The sequence below is a fragment of the Oryzias latipes genome, chromosome 20 (genome assembly GCF_053564925.1).
Source record: "Oryzias latipes strain Hd-rR chromosome 20, Olatipes_Hd-rR_3.1".
In the NCBI taxonomy this organism is placed as follows: Eukaryota; Metazoa; Chordata; class Actinopteri; order Beloniformes; family Adrianichthyidae; genus Oryzias; species Oryzias latipes.
The window spans coordinates 14,460,921-14,478,751 of NC_136256.1; the positions used below are offsets into that span (position 1 = coordinate 14,460,921).

General features: G+C 41.8%; 1 protein-coding gene across 4 annotated transcripts; it reads right to left on the bottom strand.

The window, feature by feature from the left end:
• Positions 1-764: 764 nt before the first annotated feature.
• Positions 765-17,458, bottom strand: LOC101163464 (leukocyte elastase inhibitor). Of its 4 annotated transcripts, XM_020700724.3 has the most exons (10): positions 17,334-17,409; positions 6,052-6,194; positions 4,504-4,685; positions 2,570-2,710; positions 2,314-2,431; positions 2,019-2,161; positions 1,779-1,856; positions 1,558-1,647; positions 1,298-1,478; positions 765-1,149 (listed from the first exon to the last, which is right to left on the bottom strand). In XM_020700724.3, the coding sequence occupies exons 3-10, from the start codon at positions 4,678-4,680 to the stop codon at positions 920-922; spliced, it is 1,158 nt and encodes a 385-aa protein (XP_020556383.1). In that variant the 5' UTR covers positions 4,681-4,685; positions 6,052-6,194; positions 17,334-17,409; the 3' UTR covers positions 765-919. The 4 variants fall into 4 exon arrangements, with proteins under 4 accessions (XP_020556383.1, XP_020556384.1, XP_078794518.1 ...); XM_020700725.3 differs by lacking the exons at positions 6,052-6,194; positions 17,334-17,409 and adding an exon at positions 4,767-5,007; XM_078938392.1 differs by lacking the exons at positions 765-1,149; positions 1,298-1,478; positions 1,558-1,647; ... (3 more) ...; positions 2,570-2,710; positions 4,504-4,685 and adding an exon at positions 7,790-11,512 and having other exon boundaries at positions 17,334-17,458.
• Between the last annotated feature and the right edge of the window lie 373 nt (positions 17,459-17,831).

Here is a 17,831-nt window from a genome sequence, read left to right on the forward strand (position 1 = left end):
TGCTTTAAACCAGTCATTTGAGTTTCTATTGCCTTTCTATCAGCTGGTCAGTCCATTCTTCTCTGACCTCTGGCATCAACAAGGCCTTTCTGTCCACAGAACTGCTGCTCACTGGATATTTTCTCTTTCTTTGGACCATTCTCCGTAAACCCTAGAGATGGTTATGCATGAAAATCTCATCAGATTAGCAGTTTCTGAAATACTCAGACCAACAATTATTAAGAATAATTAACTGTTTCTACATTTCTAAGAATATTTGAAGTTCTTTGTGTGTTTTTTTCACTATTCACATTTTGACATTTAAAATTGATGTAATATTTTTAAAAATAATGTTTTTGAGTTTTTTCCCCTCAAATTATTTCTATGTAAGATCTGGACACAAAGTGGGATATGTGTGTCTGTGTAGAACTGAACAAATACATCCAAAACACTGACAGCATTCTCATTTCAATTGTGAGTTATCATACTTTTTTTTGTACTTTTGGCTGCAGAAGAGCTGAATGTACTTGGATTACTTGTACTCACTTTAAATGAAATTGTCTTCAGAATATTATGCTTCTTACAACAAAAAATGTGTAAATTATGGGATATTTTAATTCAGTCTATTCATCTCCTCTAAAATGAATTGTAGCTGATCTTAGATTTGGGATTATTATCTTGCTGACGTGCTGTAAATGAAAACAGGCTCATAACAGGAACCAAGAACTTCAACTTTAATGTGATTTCATCAAGCAGGGTTTGATAAAAATGGACAAGAACAAAGGTTTGAATAGGAGTCCTGCTTTATTAAATGTTACAATTTTCACTTAAATGCTGAAATGAAAAGAAAAAATCAATCTTTGAAATAAAGAAATCTGTTCCAGCTGTTGCAATAAATGTATATATTAGCTGGCTGAGTTTTCTTTGAAGATCACAGCTCTCACTCAGGAGAGCAGAAACGTCCAGCAAACAGAATATTCATGCTGGAGTTATGACGGATGAAGAAGAGGAAAGGGTGGTCAGCAGTAAAGTATTGCTGTTTCAAATTACCAGAAGAATTACACATAAACATTGCAGTGGCAGCAGCTGCTTCAGTTCCCTTCTCATTCACCTCCACAAACGCTTTGTGGATGGCATCATACAGGTATAAATCTTTGGCTGCAGATATTCCTGTAACAGAGGACCAGAAGAGTATAGATCTAAATAAATATAAACATGAAAACTGGAGAAAACTGTCAACATCACAGAGAGCTGACAAACTTTCTTCTGTGAATTCACTCATTTGACATAGTAAACTGTGAGCTTTCACATATCTTACCTGAGAAATTGCACTTTGCTTGATCAAAAGCATCCACCATGCCCATGCGGGTCAGCACTTTCTTTAAGTTATACTTCTCCTCCATCTTGAATCGAGGAAGACGAACATCGACTTTAGTCAGATCCATTTTCTCTGGAGAAGTCCACTCCATGAATTTCTCGTAGGTCAATAGTTTCTCCAGCTGAGAGGATGAAACAGTAAATATTAGAGATGACAGTGTGTGCACGTTTGGTCTTTATCAGTCTCTGTGATATTCCTACCCTCTCCAGTCCTGTGCTCTCATCTAGTATTTCCCGTGGTAAAAAGATGAGCATGCTCAGCTCCTTCCCCTCGTAAGGCATCTCCAGGATCTGTCCAGCAGAGTTTCAGACATTCAAGCAGAATAAAATACTGACAAATATACAGAAAATGACGAAATCTCAGTAAAGGTAAAACATTCAAATAAATCAAGAATCAGCTGAAGTGTTATGTGTTTGTTTACCTGACAGTCGATTTCAGGAATTTTAACATAAGGGAACTTGGCCTCCTGTCTCATCATCATCACAGGATTTTTGTCTTTCTGAGATATCAAGCACATAAAAAATACTCTCATATCCAAGAATATGTCAATGATTTGCTTAGTTTAAATGTGTCAAGAGTTTCAGGTTTGTGTTCATGTTAGTTCAGAGGTCAATACCTCAGACTAACATCAGTCACTTTGTGTTTTCATCTGTGTTTTTACCTTATTGAGTCTAAACTCAGCATCTTCCGTCCGAATACCCAGAAACTGTTGATCCCAGGTTCCCTTGAAGTAGATGGCGTTGACCAACACCAGAGTGGTGGTGTTGTTCAGAATGCCTTCCCCCACCAGATCTTTGATTTTATCTGGTAACAATAAATGATGATACATAAAATAATGACAAAACTGCAGACTATCAGCATCAGAAACACACTGATCCACCAGGAGAATCTCTGTTCCAGAATGTGTTGAACATCAGGATCATGTGACACACTGATGGTGCGTGAGTGAGATCCACCTTGGGTCTGCTTCTCCACCCAGCTGTTGATCTTGATCCTGGCTTCTTCATATTTGTTTCTAAAGTCCACAGACTCCAGTTCTGCATTGTAGCAGCTGCTGGTTTGTTTTAAGAACTCCTGAAAACACATGAAACCATCCAGCAACGATTAAGTCACTGTGTGGAGATAAATCAACTGTCAGCAGTGTCCTGGATCTCCAGTGACTGACAGTCAGAGTCCAGTAAAAATGTTGTCAGTGTTTCATGAAATGCTGACCTTAAGGAAGAGGAAAGACTGCTCTCCATACAGCCTGTTAGCAACACTGAGCAGAAACCCAGCTCTTGGCTTGTTCAGCTCCTCCAGTAGTTGTTGGAACAGAGTGTGGACTTCCTCCTGACAGTCCTGGGTCTTCAAGCACTGTAAACAGCAAATTTGTTACAAAGATGCTGTGAACATTACAGATCTTTTAAAATGTAATGTTTCTGTAGTTTAAATCAGAAGATCAGAAACTCTTAGAGCAGGGGTGTCAAACATACGGCCCGTGGGCCGTATCCGGCCCGCCAGGTGGTTAAGTCCGGCCCACACATGAAGAGTAAAAATCATAAGGATGTTTAAAAAAGAAAGCAAGTTTCTAGTCCATTCCTCTGGCGAGTTATGATTTTTTAAAGAAATAACCGAAGTGTGCAATTCCGCCACTAGGGGGAGTAAAGGATAAGAAAACAGATGAAACAGCATAAATCTGCACGTGCCAAAAGCAAAACCTAACAGCTCTGCGTCTGGGTAAGATACACTTTGGTTCCCTATGAGCTTCACCGGTGTTATCTTGCTATAAGGATCATCAGTAGTGACACCCTAATGACCAAAATGTTGTCAAAAAGTGAAGTGGAGTGAGAGCTTTCCAGGAAAAACCTGGAGTTTTCTTTTTTCACAAAGCTGAACGCAAAACCTGCATGCTTGGTATGTCATCAACAGGTCGCAGTGTTCAAAGAATATAACATTCAGCACCACTATGAGACTCATCATAAAGAAAAGTTTCACAATTGCAGTTTAGAAAAGAGAATTACCAACTATTAGCTGGACTGAAAAACAACCGTCTGCATTCAATGCAGCATTGACATCAGTGATGGAGCAGTGACAGACACTTTATTGTAAACACATTGGTGCAAAGATCCAAACCATTTTCAGAGATAAGCTTGTGCCCCAAAAACCAGTCGACCTTTGCTAACACGAGTCTGTCAATTACGATTCCAGATCCAACATCTCTGAGGAGACATGGACGCCAAATGAAGGAATCCAGACATTTATTGCATTTTGGGTCGCTATTTATGAAAACACCAACAACACAGATATATACAGCTGTGCATTTTTATTAGAGATGTTAGAGAGACAGTCACAGCTGAGTTTCTGGAGTTGATGGACACAACAACAGCTGATGACATAGTCATCTCTCTAGTCACTGCGCCAGACGATGTTGTAGTGAACTAGTCATGTGATGTCAGTCTGGTCACTGATGGCATCCTATCAAAGGTCAGGAAGTAGGCAGGTGTTGCCACAAAATTCAGGCATAAACCAGGAAAAGACTCTTGGACATTTCCTTGTGCTTTGCACACTTGAATGACAGTAAATGTGTTTCTGTACAGGGTTTGAATCCTATATTGACGGTCAGGTGATGTTTAAGGAGTGAAAGGGAGGTTAAATGATTATGTTCACAAATGTTAACAGGTTTAATTCAGTTTAATTTTTAATGGTTTGGACATTTACATTTAAGGCACGGCGTTTCGTTTTTTTCTGTTGCCCCTTTTGAGTTTATTATCGGGATTGCTTCAGTATCAGATGTCAAATATTCAGTCTGTATTAAAATTGAATAGACCAACTTTTTTTGAAGTGAAATGAATTTTATTTGAGATCCATTGGCCTCTGTGAATTAATGTGTAGTAACAAGTGATTAGTTGATTAATGAATGTGTAGTAACAAGTGATTAGTTGATTAATGAATGTGTAGTAACAAGTGATTAGTTGATTAATGAATGTGTAGTAACAAGTGATTAGGCTACTATGTTGGTTGAGGCATTTTTCCCAACTGAGTAAAAAAAACAAAAACAAAGCTGTTATTTTGCTTTGATGTTACTGGTCCGGCCCAGTTGATATCAGAATGTGGCCCCCGTACCAAAATGAGTTTGACACCCCTGTCTTAAAATATGTGAGTTGTACCTCAGCCATCTGAGTGGCTGTGTCACCTCTGGCTCCCAGCATCACCATAGCCAGAGCTGAAGAGATGCTGAACGGAGAGAAGAAGATGTTTGTAGTTCTGTGGTCCTCACTCAGCTGTCTGAACATAGCCAGAGAGAAGCTGATGTTGGCCTTGGAGAGAGGATTGATGGATGCCATAGTGTCTGATGATGAGAAAGGAGGAAAATATTTCAGTATTTCTTTGTCAGATATCTAATCAACCACAAGGGGGCACAATCTGGTACCTTTGTGTCTTAGTTCCAAGTCCAAGTTCCAAGAGGTGAACAGGAACAAAACTGGTTCCTTGAACACTTCTTGGTGTATGCAGCCAGTATTTTCGTTTTCGTTAATCTAATTTGTCACATCTAAACGTGGTATTTAAGTTTGTTTATTTGTGTGTTAATTTGACTTTGTGGTTTCACTGACATCTGAAGAACAAAGCCATCAGTTGCAACAAATTGCAGTTTGTATTCGAAGTTTCATCACCTGAGAGAGTGATAGAAATATGTGGTTAAAACCAAAAAGATTAAATTCCAGGCAGAAATTCAAGGACCATGGAGCATTCTGTCAGTCATCATTTAATTTCCTGAATTTGTCCCATTAACTTTTCCATTAATAAGGATTTTTTTCTTTTGTCTATTTGATGAGGCTTAATCTGCTGCAGCAACCTATGCATTAGAAATGATGGTCTAATTATGTGCCTTTAACAAATGACAATAGCAGCAGTTACGTGGGCAGAATATCTTGATCGGATCAATGGTCGGGTTAAAATTCACCCGTGCACATGGGATCAGAAAACCTTTTTCCGATTAGAACAAACGTTCCCATGGCTCACACTGTCGGTCGGAATGAATCATTTGGGCATGCGCAGTAGTGTTGAAAAGGACTGAGCGACATTTATTTCTGCTTCCACAAACTCGCTGCGTGAGCTGGCGGCTCTCCTGAGTCCTGCAGCCACTAAACCAGAGCGGCGGGACGGCTTGCAGTCTGAATTCTCCCACACATAACAAAACAAAAAAAAAACGGACACCGAACAAGCATCCTCCTCCCCTCAGACACGAAGTTATTAATCCAGCTGCTCTGCTCACTCGGGTGCCAGTTGACCGAGTGAGCCTCGGGGGGCACGAAGCGCTCCTGCCCCGCATCTCCCTCGTGAGGGGTAAAAGAGAGGGGAGAGCCAGCGGGGAGAGAGCGGAGCGGCGCTTTTCACGGGGCGTCCGCATGGCAGCTGATGGGTCCCGTATGCGCTCCAAAGCTTTCTCTCAGCGAAATACCATCTATGCATGACGTAACCCAGAGCAGAAGTGACACACGATCGGAATGACCGTTTACATGCTCCACGATCGGATAAACGATCGGTATAACCCACCTATCTCGATCGGAAAGAAATTCTGATCCGAAGGAGTCTGATCGGGGCAGAGTATTCCGAATGGCGCGTTTACATGACGCATTTTCTTTCCGATCAGGCGTTCATTCCGATTACTTTTGCCCATGTAAACGCGGCTCATGATGAGTTCTAGTGTCACATACCTTCTTGAAGGAAGTTCTTCTATGTTCTCAGTTGAAGCTCCACGATGTCTTCTCTGTTTGTCCTCCCAGTGATCAACAGCAGGATATCTATAGTTGAGCTGTATGGGGGAGGGGTTCTCCTCCACTGCTGCAATCTCAGTTTACTGGAAGTTCAGTGGTGATGTGTGAGTCATGGTCAATTGTTCAATACTGTCGAGTCACTGATTTGTGAATCATGACTCATCTTCCTCACTGACTCATTACTGACCTGTTCCCGTCTTTTACTAACTACCCGCAAGTAGAAAATGATCCAGCTAATGATTGTAACTTAACTAGTTTTTCATCTCTGCTGAGAGAAGTGAAAACCCTCAGAATGAAGCTCACAACACAACAGAATCATCCATTCACTCATAGCAGCACAACTCTGCTAACTACCCAGTACAGTTACTCACCCCCCTTCCTGAGAAGTTATTACCCCCTCCCTTCCTGAGAGGTTTGTATTTGTTTTTTATTTTGTGTGAAAGATTACACACATATCCAGATGGATAGAGCAGAAAGAAATAAAGATGAAAATAAAATAAAATTAGGATTGTTGTCTTATAAAAATGTCATAATATAATACTAGGGATTCTACCACCCTGTCTGTTTTCCAGCTCTCCCTGCTGCTGATTATCTGACTTGTGTGTCTCCATTTCTTTGAAGACTTCTGATTCAGGTTATTAGAACAAGAGTTTCAGGGAGATCTGGAAAACAGGCAGGGTAGTAGATCTTAAAGACCAGGGTTAGGCTACTATGCTGTAGGTCAACAGCACTTGTTGACCAGACTCCCGTTGGTGGAAAAAGAGATGAAGAAAACGTGTTTTTTGGCGGTTGTTAAAAAGGAAAAGCCGAACTGCAGGAGTTTGATTATGACCTTTGAAGTGAGCGTTTGTGGGCTGCACTTGTAAAAGAAAACGCAAATACAATATTTCTTTTTAAAGTGCATCTGGACGATAACAGATACATTCAGATGAAGCTACATTGCGCTCTTGTGGATCTTGAGAAAGTCTGTGACAGAGCTCAGGGATGTCCAAGTCTAGGCCTCCTGCTGGTTTTCCAGAAACCCTGCCGTATCTGCTGTTGATTACCTGATTTTTGCCATTTAGGAGCTTAAAATGGTAGATTGGTTGGAAAACATGTTGGACACTGACCCTCAAGGCCTGGAACTGGACAACCCTGAAGAGGAGCTGTGGTTTGCATAAGAAAGTCTGGAGTGTCAGAGAAGTACATTGAAGTTGTTCAGGACATGTAGTAAGACTGGCTGTAGGAACAACAGAGGAGTTGAAGGTTAAGAGTGAGAGTGTACCAGGAACAGGTTCCAGCCCTTCTTGTTTTGTGGTGGTGAACAGGCAAACAGATGGGTTAAGACAGAAACCTCCCTAGCCCATAATTTTCAAGAGACAGATTCCGGTTGTTCAGTAAGTCCTCCCCTTAAACAACATTGTTTTCTCAGAAGAAACACATTTTCTTTAGAAAACCCTTACTCAAAATGCACAATGAAGTCCGTCAATTTTCTTTCTTTCTTTTGCTTTGCTACGTTTACATTTAAGACACCAGTGAGTGTGTCTGCATTCCAGTTATTTTTTTCTTGACCAAACTTTGAGCTTTGTTAATAAATACAGGTTAGGAGCCCTATATTATTTTATAATGTATATTATAGAAAATATAGAACTCTTCTTTTATATAACACACTTGTATGGTATCCCGAAGAGAGACTGACCGTGGCTCCGAGGGCGGAGCAGAAGGCCTTCCACACCTGGGACGTAAACTGAGGTCCGCGGTCGGACACAATGTCGGATGGTATCCCATGGTGGCGAAAAACGTGATTGATGAGGATGTCCGCGGTTTCGGATGCAGAGGGTAGCTGAGGCAGGGGAATGAATTGTGCGAATTTAGAGAAGCGGTCAATGACTGTAAGGATTACCGTGTGACCCTGGGACGGAGGCAATCCGGTTACAAAGTCCACCGCAATATGAGACCAGGGACGGCTTGGCGTAGGCAAAGGCAACAGATGACCAGAAGGGGGCGAGTTGGATGACTTGGAGCGGGCACAGATGGTGCAGGCCGCAACATACTCCCTTACGTCCTTCTCCAACGCGGGCCAGTAAAACCGCCGTTTTAGTAGGTTGATGGTCCTGTGAACCCCTCCATGGCAGGCAATGCGGGATGTGTGACCCCAGGTCAGGACGTTAGACCTAAGGGAATCAGGGACATACAAGGTGCCAGGAGGACATGTAATGCCATTTGGTATCTCACCTTGGGCCTGTTGGACCTTGCTTTCGATCTCCCAGGTGAGATTACCTACAAAACAGGAGGTGGGAATGATGGGTGAGTCAGAGGAGGATTCAGAGACTGAGTATTTGCGGGACAAGGCATCCGGTTTGACATTGCGGCTGCCTGGACGGTACGTGATCGAAAAATTGAAGCGGTCAAAGAATAGACACCAACGGGCCTGTCTGGAATTAAGACGTTTGGCACTGCGGAGATAAGCGAGATTCTTGTGGTCGGTCCAAACTATAAAAGGTTGCTCTGCCCCCTCGAGCCAGTGGCGCCATTCCTCCAAAGCTAGTTTTATGGCTAAGAGCTCACGATTCCCAACATCATAATTCTGCTCGGCTGGGCTCAGTTTGCGGGAGAAGAAGGCACAAGGTTTTAGTTTGCCTGAAGACTCCTCCCGTTGAGAAAGAACAGCCCCAACTCCAGAATCAGAGGCATCAACCTCGACGATGAACTGTTTAGTGACATCCGGTTGTGTGAGAATGGGTGCAGAGACAAAGAGTTCTTTAAGTCTCTTAAAAGCTGCATCGGCGGCGGGGTTCCAGTGGTAAGTCTTGTTGATGGAGGTGAGTTGCGTGAGGGGAGCAGCAATGCTACTATAATTGCGAATGAACCTCCTATAGAAATTGGCGAAGCCCAGAAATTGTTGTAGCTTTTTGCGGCTTTGAGGAACCTCCCATTGCGTAACAGCTTCAATTTTGGCGGGGTCAGGGCGGATATTGCCGGCTTCGATTATGTAACCAAGGAACGGGATAGTAGATACATGAAACTCGCATTTTTCGGCTTTGACGTACAGACGATTTTCGAGAAGCCTCTCCAGGACGAGGCGGACATGATGTTCGTGCTGATCCGGATCAGAGGAGTAGATGAGGATATCGTCCAAATAAACGAAAACAAATCTATTTAGAAAGTCCCTGAGGACATCATTTACAAGGCGCTGAAAAACGGCGGGAGCATTGGTAAGCCCGAATGGCATAACTAAATATTCATAGTGTCCAAGCGGCGTTTTAAATGCCGTTTTCCATTCGTCACCCTCCCGAATGCGGACCAGGTGATATGCGTTCCTGAGATCAAGTTTGGAGAAAATCTTGGCTTGTTGGACAGAATCAAAAACAGAATCAATTAGAGGCAGGGAATATTTATCTTTAACAGTAATTTGATTTAGCTCACGGTAATCTATGCAGGGTCTTAACGTCTTGTCTTTCTTCTCCACGAAGAAAAACCCTGCACCGACAGGAGAGGTTGAGGGACGGATATGACCCATGGAAAGGGCTTCCTGAATGTAATTTTCCATGGAGGCTTTTTCGGGCCCAGATAGGTTATAAAGTCTCCCTTTAGGGAGGGGGGCCGCGTTGAGCAGTTTGATGGAACAATCATATGGTCTGTGGGGCGGAAGAGCACTGGCCTTGGATTTAGAGAATACGTTTTTGAGATCATGGTAGCAAGCGGGGACGTTGGAAAGATCAATTTCTTTATCGAGTTCAGAATCGGAAAAGTTAGTGATCGGGATGGCAGAATGTAGACAGTTAGCCATACAGTGGGTACTCCAGTTGGCAATGCGAGGAGAACCCCAATCAATATGAGGATTATGGGTCTGAAGCCAAGAAAACCCCAAAATGATGGGTGTCTGAGGACACTGGGTGACGAAGAACTGGTGGTATTCTCTGTGATTCCCGGAGGTTAATATAAGAACGGGCCTCGTGCGTTTAGTGATGCGGGTGAGTTGTTTACCCCCTAAACCAGCAGCGGTCACGGGGGAGGCGAGATCTTCGAGGGATAGCGTGAGGTCATGAACGAGACGCTGGTCTATGAGGCTGTGTTCGGCACCTGAATCTATGAGAGCCTGGAGTTCATGAACTTGATTTTGATGAACGATTTTTACCGGGACAAACAAAAACTTAGAATTCTTGACGAGATCGGGATTATTTCCCCGTGGACTGATATCTACCGGGGGGTTTCGGGAGTTTAAGAAGACGTGAGCTGCATTGCGAGACAAAATGGCCGGCTCGACCACAATAAAAACATAGCCCCTCTTCACGACGCTTCTCCCTTTCTTTTGTAGTCAGGTTTTGAGTGACCTACAAGAATGGGCTCACCAGCACTGCAGGCAGGGAGTACAGAAATGAATGGCTGAGCTACACATACAGGAGGAGCAGGATTGGACGAGTGCGATGGTGGCTTGCAGTTCCGTTCCGTGATGCGTTCTCGTAGCTGGACGTCGGATCGCAGAGCCGCAGAGACGAGATCTTCAAAATGTCCTGCTTCGGGCTGAGAACATAGGTGATCTTTTATTTTCTCATTCAGTGACTGGTAGAATACCCCTTGGAGAACTGGATCGGGCCAACCCGCTTCGACCGCTAGTATCCGAAAATCAATAAGATGGTCGCTTACCGAACGGCTACCTTGTTTGAGATTTAGCAACCGCCGGATGGCTTCTTCCTGTTTACGGGGCTGGTCAAACACGAGTCGGAATTCCCCGAGGAATCGGTCAAATGGAAGATGAATTATAGGGTGAGACGCCAGAAAGGCCTGAGCCCATTGTAAAGCTTTGCTACGAAGAGAGTTAACGATTAACGAGATTTTGTTGTGATCGGCCTGGTAATACCTGGGGGCCTGCTGGAAGATAAGTTGACACTGAATCAGGAACCCTCCGCAAGATTCAACATCACCGAAAAAAGGTTCCGGCTGGAGACGGACATTTTCCGGGACAGTGGCGGATGCGGAAATGGGATTGTTGCCGGAAGTGTGAACTTGAGCTGCGGCTGTGGGATTAGAGGATCAACCAGTTAGTTCACAGAGGGTTTGCGTGATGCTGTCGAGACGACGGAAAAGATCCCACTGAGTAGAGGACATTTGAGAGATGGCGTCCGCTTGATGGTTTAGCAGATTTCCTTGTAGGGATATAGCGTGGCGGAGACCTTCCGGGTCAGCTGGGTCAGGGGTATGGCCAGTTCGTTCTGTCATGATACGACGAGAGTTCAGAGTGACCCAAATGCTGAAACCCAGAAGGAGACTCGGACAACGGGGTAAGTCTAGTTTGATTTTATATAGCAAAGGGTGAGTAATGGCTTTTCTCCAGAGGTGGCGTGGCAGCAGGATTCCAGAGCGAGACAGTCAGAGTCCAGGCAGAGAACAGCGACCAGGTGAGTTCCAGAGGTGATTCTTCCTGAGATAGAGACGAGAGGAGCAATGAGTAACTTGAAGCATTGACAACAAACAGGAACATGAGCTGACCAGACTAAGCACCATGGGAGGAACAACGAACTGGCGTCGAGTGGAGGTCCAGGTGCTCCTTAAGAGGGTAACGGCGATAATGAGGTGAGTGGTGGCAGCTGGTCGCGTCAGGAACAGAGCAGGCGGGGGAGGGGGAGAGTAGCTGGCAGAGGCACCATGACAACTTGTAACAAATGTCCTCTAAACGCTGGAATGAATAACACTAAATCTTTTTAAATCCTTTCTACGAACTGGAATTTTACCTGTCACAATGTCAGTATTGGTATTTGTAATCTGTTTCATTTTTTTTCACAATTCTTATTTCGTGTATTCTGTATCTCGTTTTTTGGATATTTCTGAGGGTTGGAATCTTTGTTTCAATGCTTTGTTGCCTAGAGGTAGGTTTTATGTTGTAAAGCAGTTTAATTAAAGGAGGTCCATGTGGCAAAAAGTGTAAGAAGAAAAGGGAAATGGTATCAATGCTGTTTCCTTGCACTCTTTGGTGTATTCAGCCAGCGAGGCACACATTTCCCTTTGGTAGTCTAATTTGTCATGTCTATTGACTTGTTTATTCTTGTGTTTTAGTGTGACTGTGAGAACAAAACACACTTTTATTTCAGACTCAGATGTGGTCCATAGAAAAAAAGATACAAATACAGTATACATAATAAAAAGTAAAAAGATATAAATTAAAAAGATTATAATCGCTGTATCCAGTGTTTCCACAGGGCAGAAGTGTGGCGGCATGAGCTTCTTTTGGGATCAGTCAGAGACATGATATTTGAGTTCTTAGATTTGTCCAGGCGTTCCATAAGGCCGTATGTAAGCTTACGCAGTAGTGCTTCACAGGTGGGGATGTGAGCATCCACAAATAGCTGACTGGCTCTGTACCACCTAGGCACCTGTAGCAGAAGCCTAAAAGCATCATTATAAGCCACTAAGAATTTGCGGAATGTCCCACGTCCATAGTTCCACCATAGAGGGACCGTATACAGAGGAGTGCAGTAAGCTCTGAACAGCGAACACTTCACTTGAAGAGAACAAGTACTGAATTTTCTCATTAGCATGTTTGCCTGAGCATAGAGTTTACAGTACTGTCTCTAAATGTCTCTATCATCCCTCCAATCATCAGCAATGAAATGTCCAAGGTATTTGATAGATGAGGTTTGTTCCAGAGGCGTTCCACAAAGCTTAAAAACAGGAAAGTTTAGATTTCTGTCGTCTTTGGTCCTTACAATCATTACTTTGCTTTTGGAGGGATTGTAGTTTATATCAAAGTCTCTGCCATAGTCAGAACAAACTTTTAAAAGTGTTTGTAACCCAGCACTGTAGGGGCTAAAAATGACAAGGTCATCAACATGCATAAGATGATTAAAGGTCTGACATCCAACAACACACCCAGTTTTGCAGATTCAGATTAGTGGATAGATCATGAATATACACATTGAATGGAAATGGAGAGAGGATCCTCCCCTGTTGAACACCATTGCTTACATCAAAAGGCTCTGATAAGACATTGCCCCATTTGACTACCATTGTTTGATTAGCGTACCAGAAAGCCAGGAATCGTACAAGGTATTTGGGCACTCCTCGATCAATTAGCTTCTGAAAAAGCTTGAGGTGGTTGACCCTGTCAAAGGCCTTAGTGGCATCAATAAAACACAAAAATACAGATGTATTCAAATGCAGGTATTTCCCAACTATTTCCTGTAACGCGTAGATACACATATCAGTGCCGAGACTTTTTTTTAAAACCAAATTGATTCTCACTCGTTAAAAGATGCACTTTGAGTCTAGTCAATAAAACATATTCTAAAATTTTTGAAATGTTGCTGGAAAGGGCAATCGGTCGGTAATTCAACAGACTATTTAAACTGGCAGTCTTGTCTTTGATGACGGGAATCAATACAACAGAGAATTGAATCAGGCAAGACTCCATGGGTTAAAAAGCCAGTGAAACACATGGCCAACAGGGGCAGTAATTTAAAACTTGAATATTTTAAATGCTCGACTGTGATGTCATCTTGACCATATGCTTTGCCTTCTTTTATCTTTGAAATTGCATCTTGAATCTCACTTGCACGTATAACCATAGTGTCAGTAAGAGTCCACATTGTCAATAGAAAATGCATGACTTTTTACCGAATTGAGCAGGTCAGAATAATGCTTACGCCATAAATCAGCAATGTTATCAGCACCACATACACCTTCAATGTTGGATGGCAATGAAGTTTTACGATTATTCATAGCATTGACCTCCTTCCAGAATTTATGGTAATCATTATTTTGTAGACCTCTGGCCAGAGAGTCTGCTCTCATCATGTTTTCTTGCCTTTTGATAATGCGAAGTGAATATTTGAATCTAGCAGTAGTCATTTTCTTGGTCTCAAATAAAGCACCTTGTCGAGGTTTCCCAGCTTCATGCCAGAGTGTGATGCATCCCTGGCTGCAGCATGATGTTCAGCTACAAAGTCATTCCAGCCTGGCTTGACGGTACGACGCTGAAGTTGGCTTCCGATTCACAGCTTCCGATTCGCAAGGGCACTAAAAGAACATTCCGCTGTATTTTTTGCACTAAGATCACCTAAAACCGGGTCCTGTTCAAAAACCGCTGGACCTGGACTGCTCAAACCTGGATTAAATTATGCATTAGATACTACAGAACACATTAAACACAGATTCTGATTTGTGAAACCTTCTTCTGATTTGTGAAAATGTGAAATAGTGAGAAAAAGGCGATAAAAAAACCTGAGTCCACTTCAGACCAGGTCCTGTGCAAAAACAGCTGGACCTGGACTGCTCAAACCTGGATTAAATTATAATTTAGATAGTAAAGAACACATTAAACACAGTTTCGGATTTGTGAAACCTTCCTCTGATTTGTGAAAATGTGAAATACGTTCATTTTATCGCATTTTACACACTGAGTCCACCTTAGACCAGGTCCTGTGCAAAAACCGCTGGACCTGAACTGCTCAAACCTGGATGAAATTATGCATTAGATAGTAAAGAACACATTAAACACAGTTTCTGATTTGTGAAACCTTCCTCTGGTTTGTGAAAATGTGAAATAGGTTCATTTTTATTGCCTTTTTCTCACTGAGTCCACTTCAGACCAGGTCTTGTTCAAAAACCGCTGGACCTGGACTGCTCAAACCTGGATTAAATTATAATTTAGATAGTAAAGAACACATTAAACACAGATTCTGATTTGTGAAACCTTCCTCTGATTTGTGAAAATGTGAAATAGGTTCATTTTATCGCATTTTACGCACTGAGTCCACCTTAGACCAGGTCCTGTGCAAAAACCGCTGTACCTGAACTGCTCAAACCTGGATGAAATTATGCATTAGATAGTAAAGAACACATTAAACACAGTTTCTGATTTGTGAAACCTTCTTCTGATTTGTGAAAATGTGAAATAGGTTGATTTTTATTGCATTTTACGCACTGAGTCCACCTTAGACCAGGTCCTGTGCAAAAACCGCTGGACCTGGACTGTTTAAACCTGGATTAAATTATAATTTCGATAGTAAAGAACACATTAAACACAGTTTCGGATTTGTGAAACCTTCCTCTGATTTGTGAAAATGTGAAATAGGTTCATTTTATCGCATTTTACGCACTGAGTCCACCTTAGACCAGGTCCTGTGCAAAAACCGCTGGACCTGGACTGCTCAAACCTGGATTAAATTATGCATTAGATAGTAAAGAACACATTAAACACAGTTTCTGATTTGTGAAACCTTCCTCTGATTTGTGAAAATGTGAAATAGAAGGATTTTTTTCATCACATTTTATGCACTGAGTCCACCTTAGACCACGTCCTGTTCAAAAACCGCTGTACCTGGACTGCTCAAACCTGGATGAAATTATGCATTAGATAGAAAAGAACACATTAAACACAGTTTCGGATTTGTGTAACCTTCCTCTGATTTGTGAAAATGTGAAATAGGTTGATTTTTATTGCATTTTACGCACTGAGTCCACCTTAGACCAGGTCCTGTGCAAAAACCGCTGTACCTGGACTGCTCAAACCTGGATTAAATTATAATTTAGATAGTAAAGAACACATTAAACACAGTTTCGGATTTGTGAAACCTTCCTCTGATTCGTGAAATAGGTTGATTTTTATCGCATTTTACGCACTGAGTCCACCTCTGACCAGGTTCTGTTCATGTAATTTGGGTGGAATTGTATTTTTTTATTCCTTAACATTTTTATTTTTTATACTGGATTTTACTATTGTATGTGTTCACACAGGTACGAGCCGGTGACCCTAACCTGGGTGTGCAAAATCACTTTGTTGCATTCCACATACTTGGCCCAGACAAAAGCTGGCACTTTTACGATGGACTTTAGGAATCCAAGAAGGCTAGACGAGGCGACATCAAAATCTCAAAATACAAAATAAACTGAGAAACAGATGTCAGATTGGATACATAGTTATGGTCACGGTTAGCATGTATCTCTGACATAAGTTTAGTTTTTTTGTTCAATATTTCTTGGTTTGTTTTCTGATTTACTTTAAAGTTCCTGTTTTGGTGTTTTGATTTAAGTTGTCCTTCCCTTGTCCCTATTGTCCTTAAAGTGCATAAAATGCGATAAAAATATATTATTTCACACAGCGGTTTTTAAACAGGACCTGGTCTAAGGTGGACTCAGTGCGTAAAATGCGATAAAAATCAACCTATTTCACATTTTCACAAATCAGAGGAAGTTTTCAAAAACCAGAAACTGTGTTTATTGTGTTCTTTACTATCTAAATTATAATTTAATCCAGGTTTGAGCAGTCCAGGTACAGCGGTTTTTGAACAGGACCTGGTCTAAGGTGGACTCAGTGCGTAAAATGCAATAAAAATCAACCTATTTCACATTTTCACAAATCAGAAGAAGGTTTCACAAATCAGAAACTGTGTTTAATGTGTTCTTTACTATCTAATGCATAATTTCATCCAGGTTTGAGCAGTTCAGGTCCAGCGGTTTTTGCACAGGACCTGGTCTAAGGTGGACTCAGTGCGTAAAATGCGATAAAATGAACGTATTTCACATTTTCACAAATCAGAGGAAGGTTTCACAAATCCGAAACTGTGTTTAATGTGTTCTTTACTATCTAAATTATAATTTAATCCAGGTTTGAGCAGTCCAGGTCCAGCGGTTTTTGAACAGGACCTGGTCTGAAGTGGACTCAGGTTTATTTTTATCGCCTTTTTCTCACTATTTCACATTTTCACAAATCAGAGGAAGGTTTCACAAATCAGAATCTGTGTTTAATGTGTTCTGTAGTATCTAATGCATAATTTAATCCAGGTTTGAGCAGTCCAGGTCCAGCGGTTTTTGAACAGGACCCGGTTTTAGGTGATCTTAGTGCAAAAAATACAGCGGAATGTTCCTTTAGTGCCCTTGCGAATCGGAAGCTGTGAATCGGAAGCCAACTTCAGCGTCGTCTTGACGGTCAAGCTTTTATGAATCCTGCTTCGTAGGCAAAGACTACTATCTTTAACAACTTTGACTATATTTTCATAGAGTTTACATAATTCAGCACAATGATTAGTATTTTTGCAGTTTGGATTACAGCATGCCAGTGTATCCCTGGGTAATTTTACAGCCTGCAGCTGAGCATCGGTGGTTGCTGTGTATTTATTGATGTCCTCATTTGTAGCTTTGGACCAATCAAATCAATCTTTAAGAACAACTCACAGTTAAAAACATTTCTAATAGTGCATATCAGTAGTTAATACATTATCGTAATAATAAATTATTGTTTTACTTACTTCTGAAGATTTTAACGATCCTCACCGCTGCTAGCTTCTCTTGTGGATAAAACGTGCTCCCTCCGAGGCTGACTGTGAAGTTACTTTCTGTTACGTAGTTCGCGGCTAAGGCCGGTGGAAATTTCAGAATAAAAGCACTTCCATTGCAGCTTTACTTCCGGTGAGAATGTCAGAATAAAAGCAATTCCATTCCAGTTTTACTTCCGGTGGAAATTTCAGAATAAAAGCACTTACACTTCCGTTGTGAGTTAATGTGTTGTGTTGTGAGTTGTTGTGTTGTGAGTTAATGTGTTGTGTTGTGAATTGTTGTGTTGTGAGTTGATGTGTTGTGTTGTGAGTTAATGTGTTGTGACTTAATGTGTTGTATTGCGAGTTAATGTGGTGTGTTGCGAGTTAATGTGTTGTGTTGCGAGTTATTGTGTTGTGTGTAAAGTTAATGTACTGTGTGTAAAGTTAATGTGTTGTGTGTAAAGTTAATGTGTTGTGTGTAAAGTTATT

Coding starts and splice junctions, on each gene's coding strand:
- LOC101163464 (XM_078938392.1), bottom strand. CDS start 9,880: ATGGCTAACTGTCTACATTCTGCCATCCCGATCACTAACTTTTCCGAT.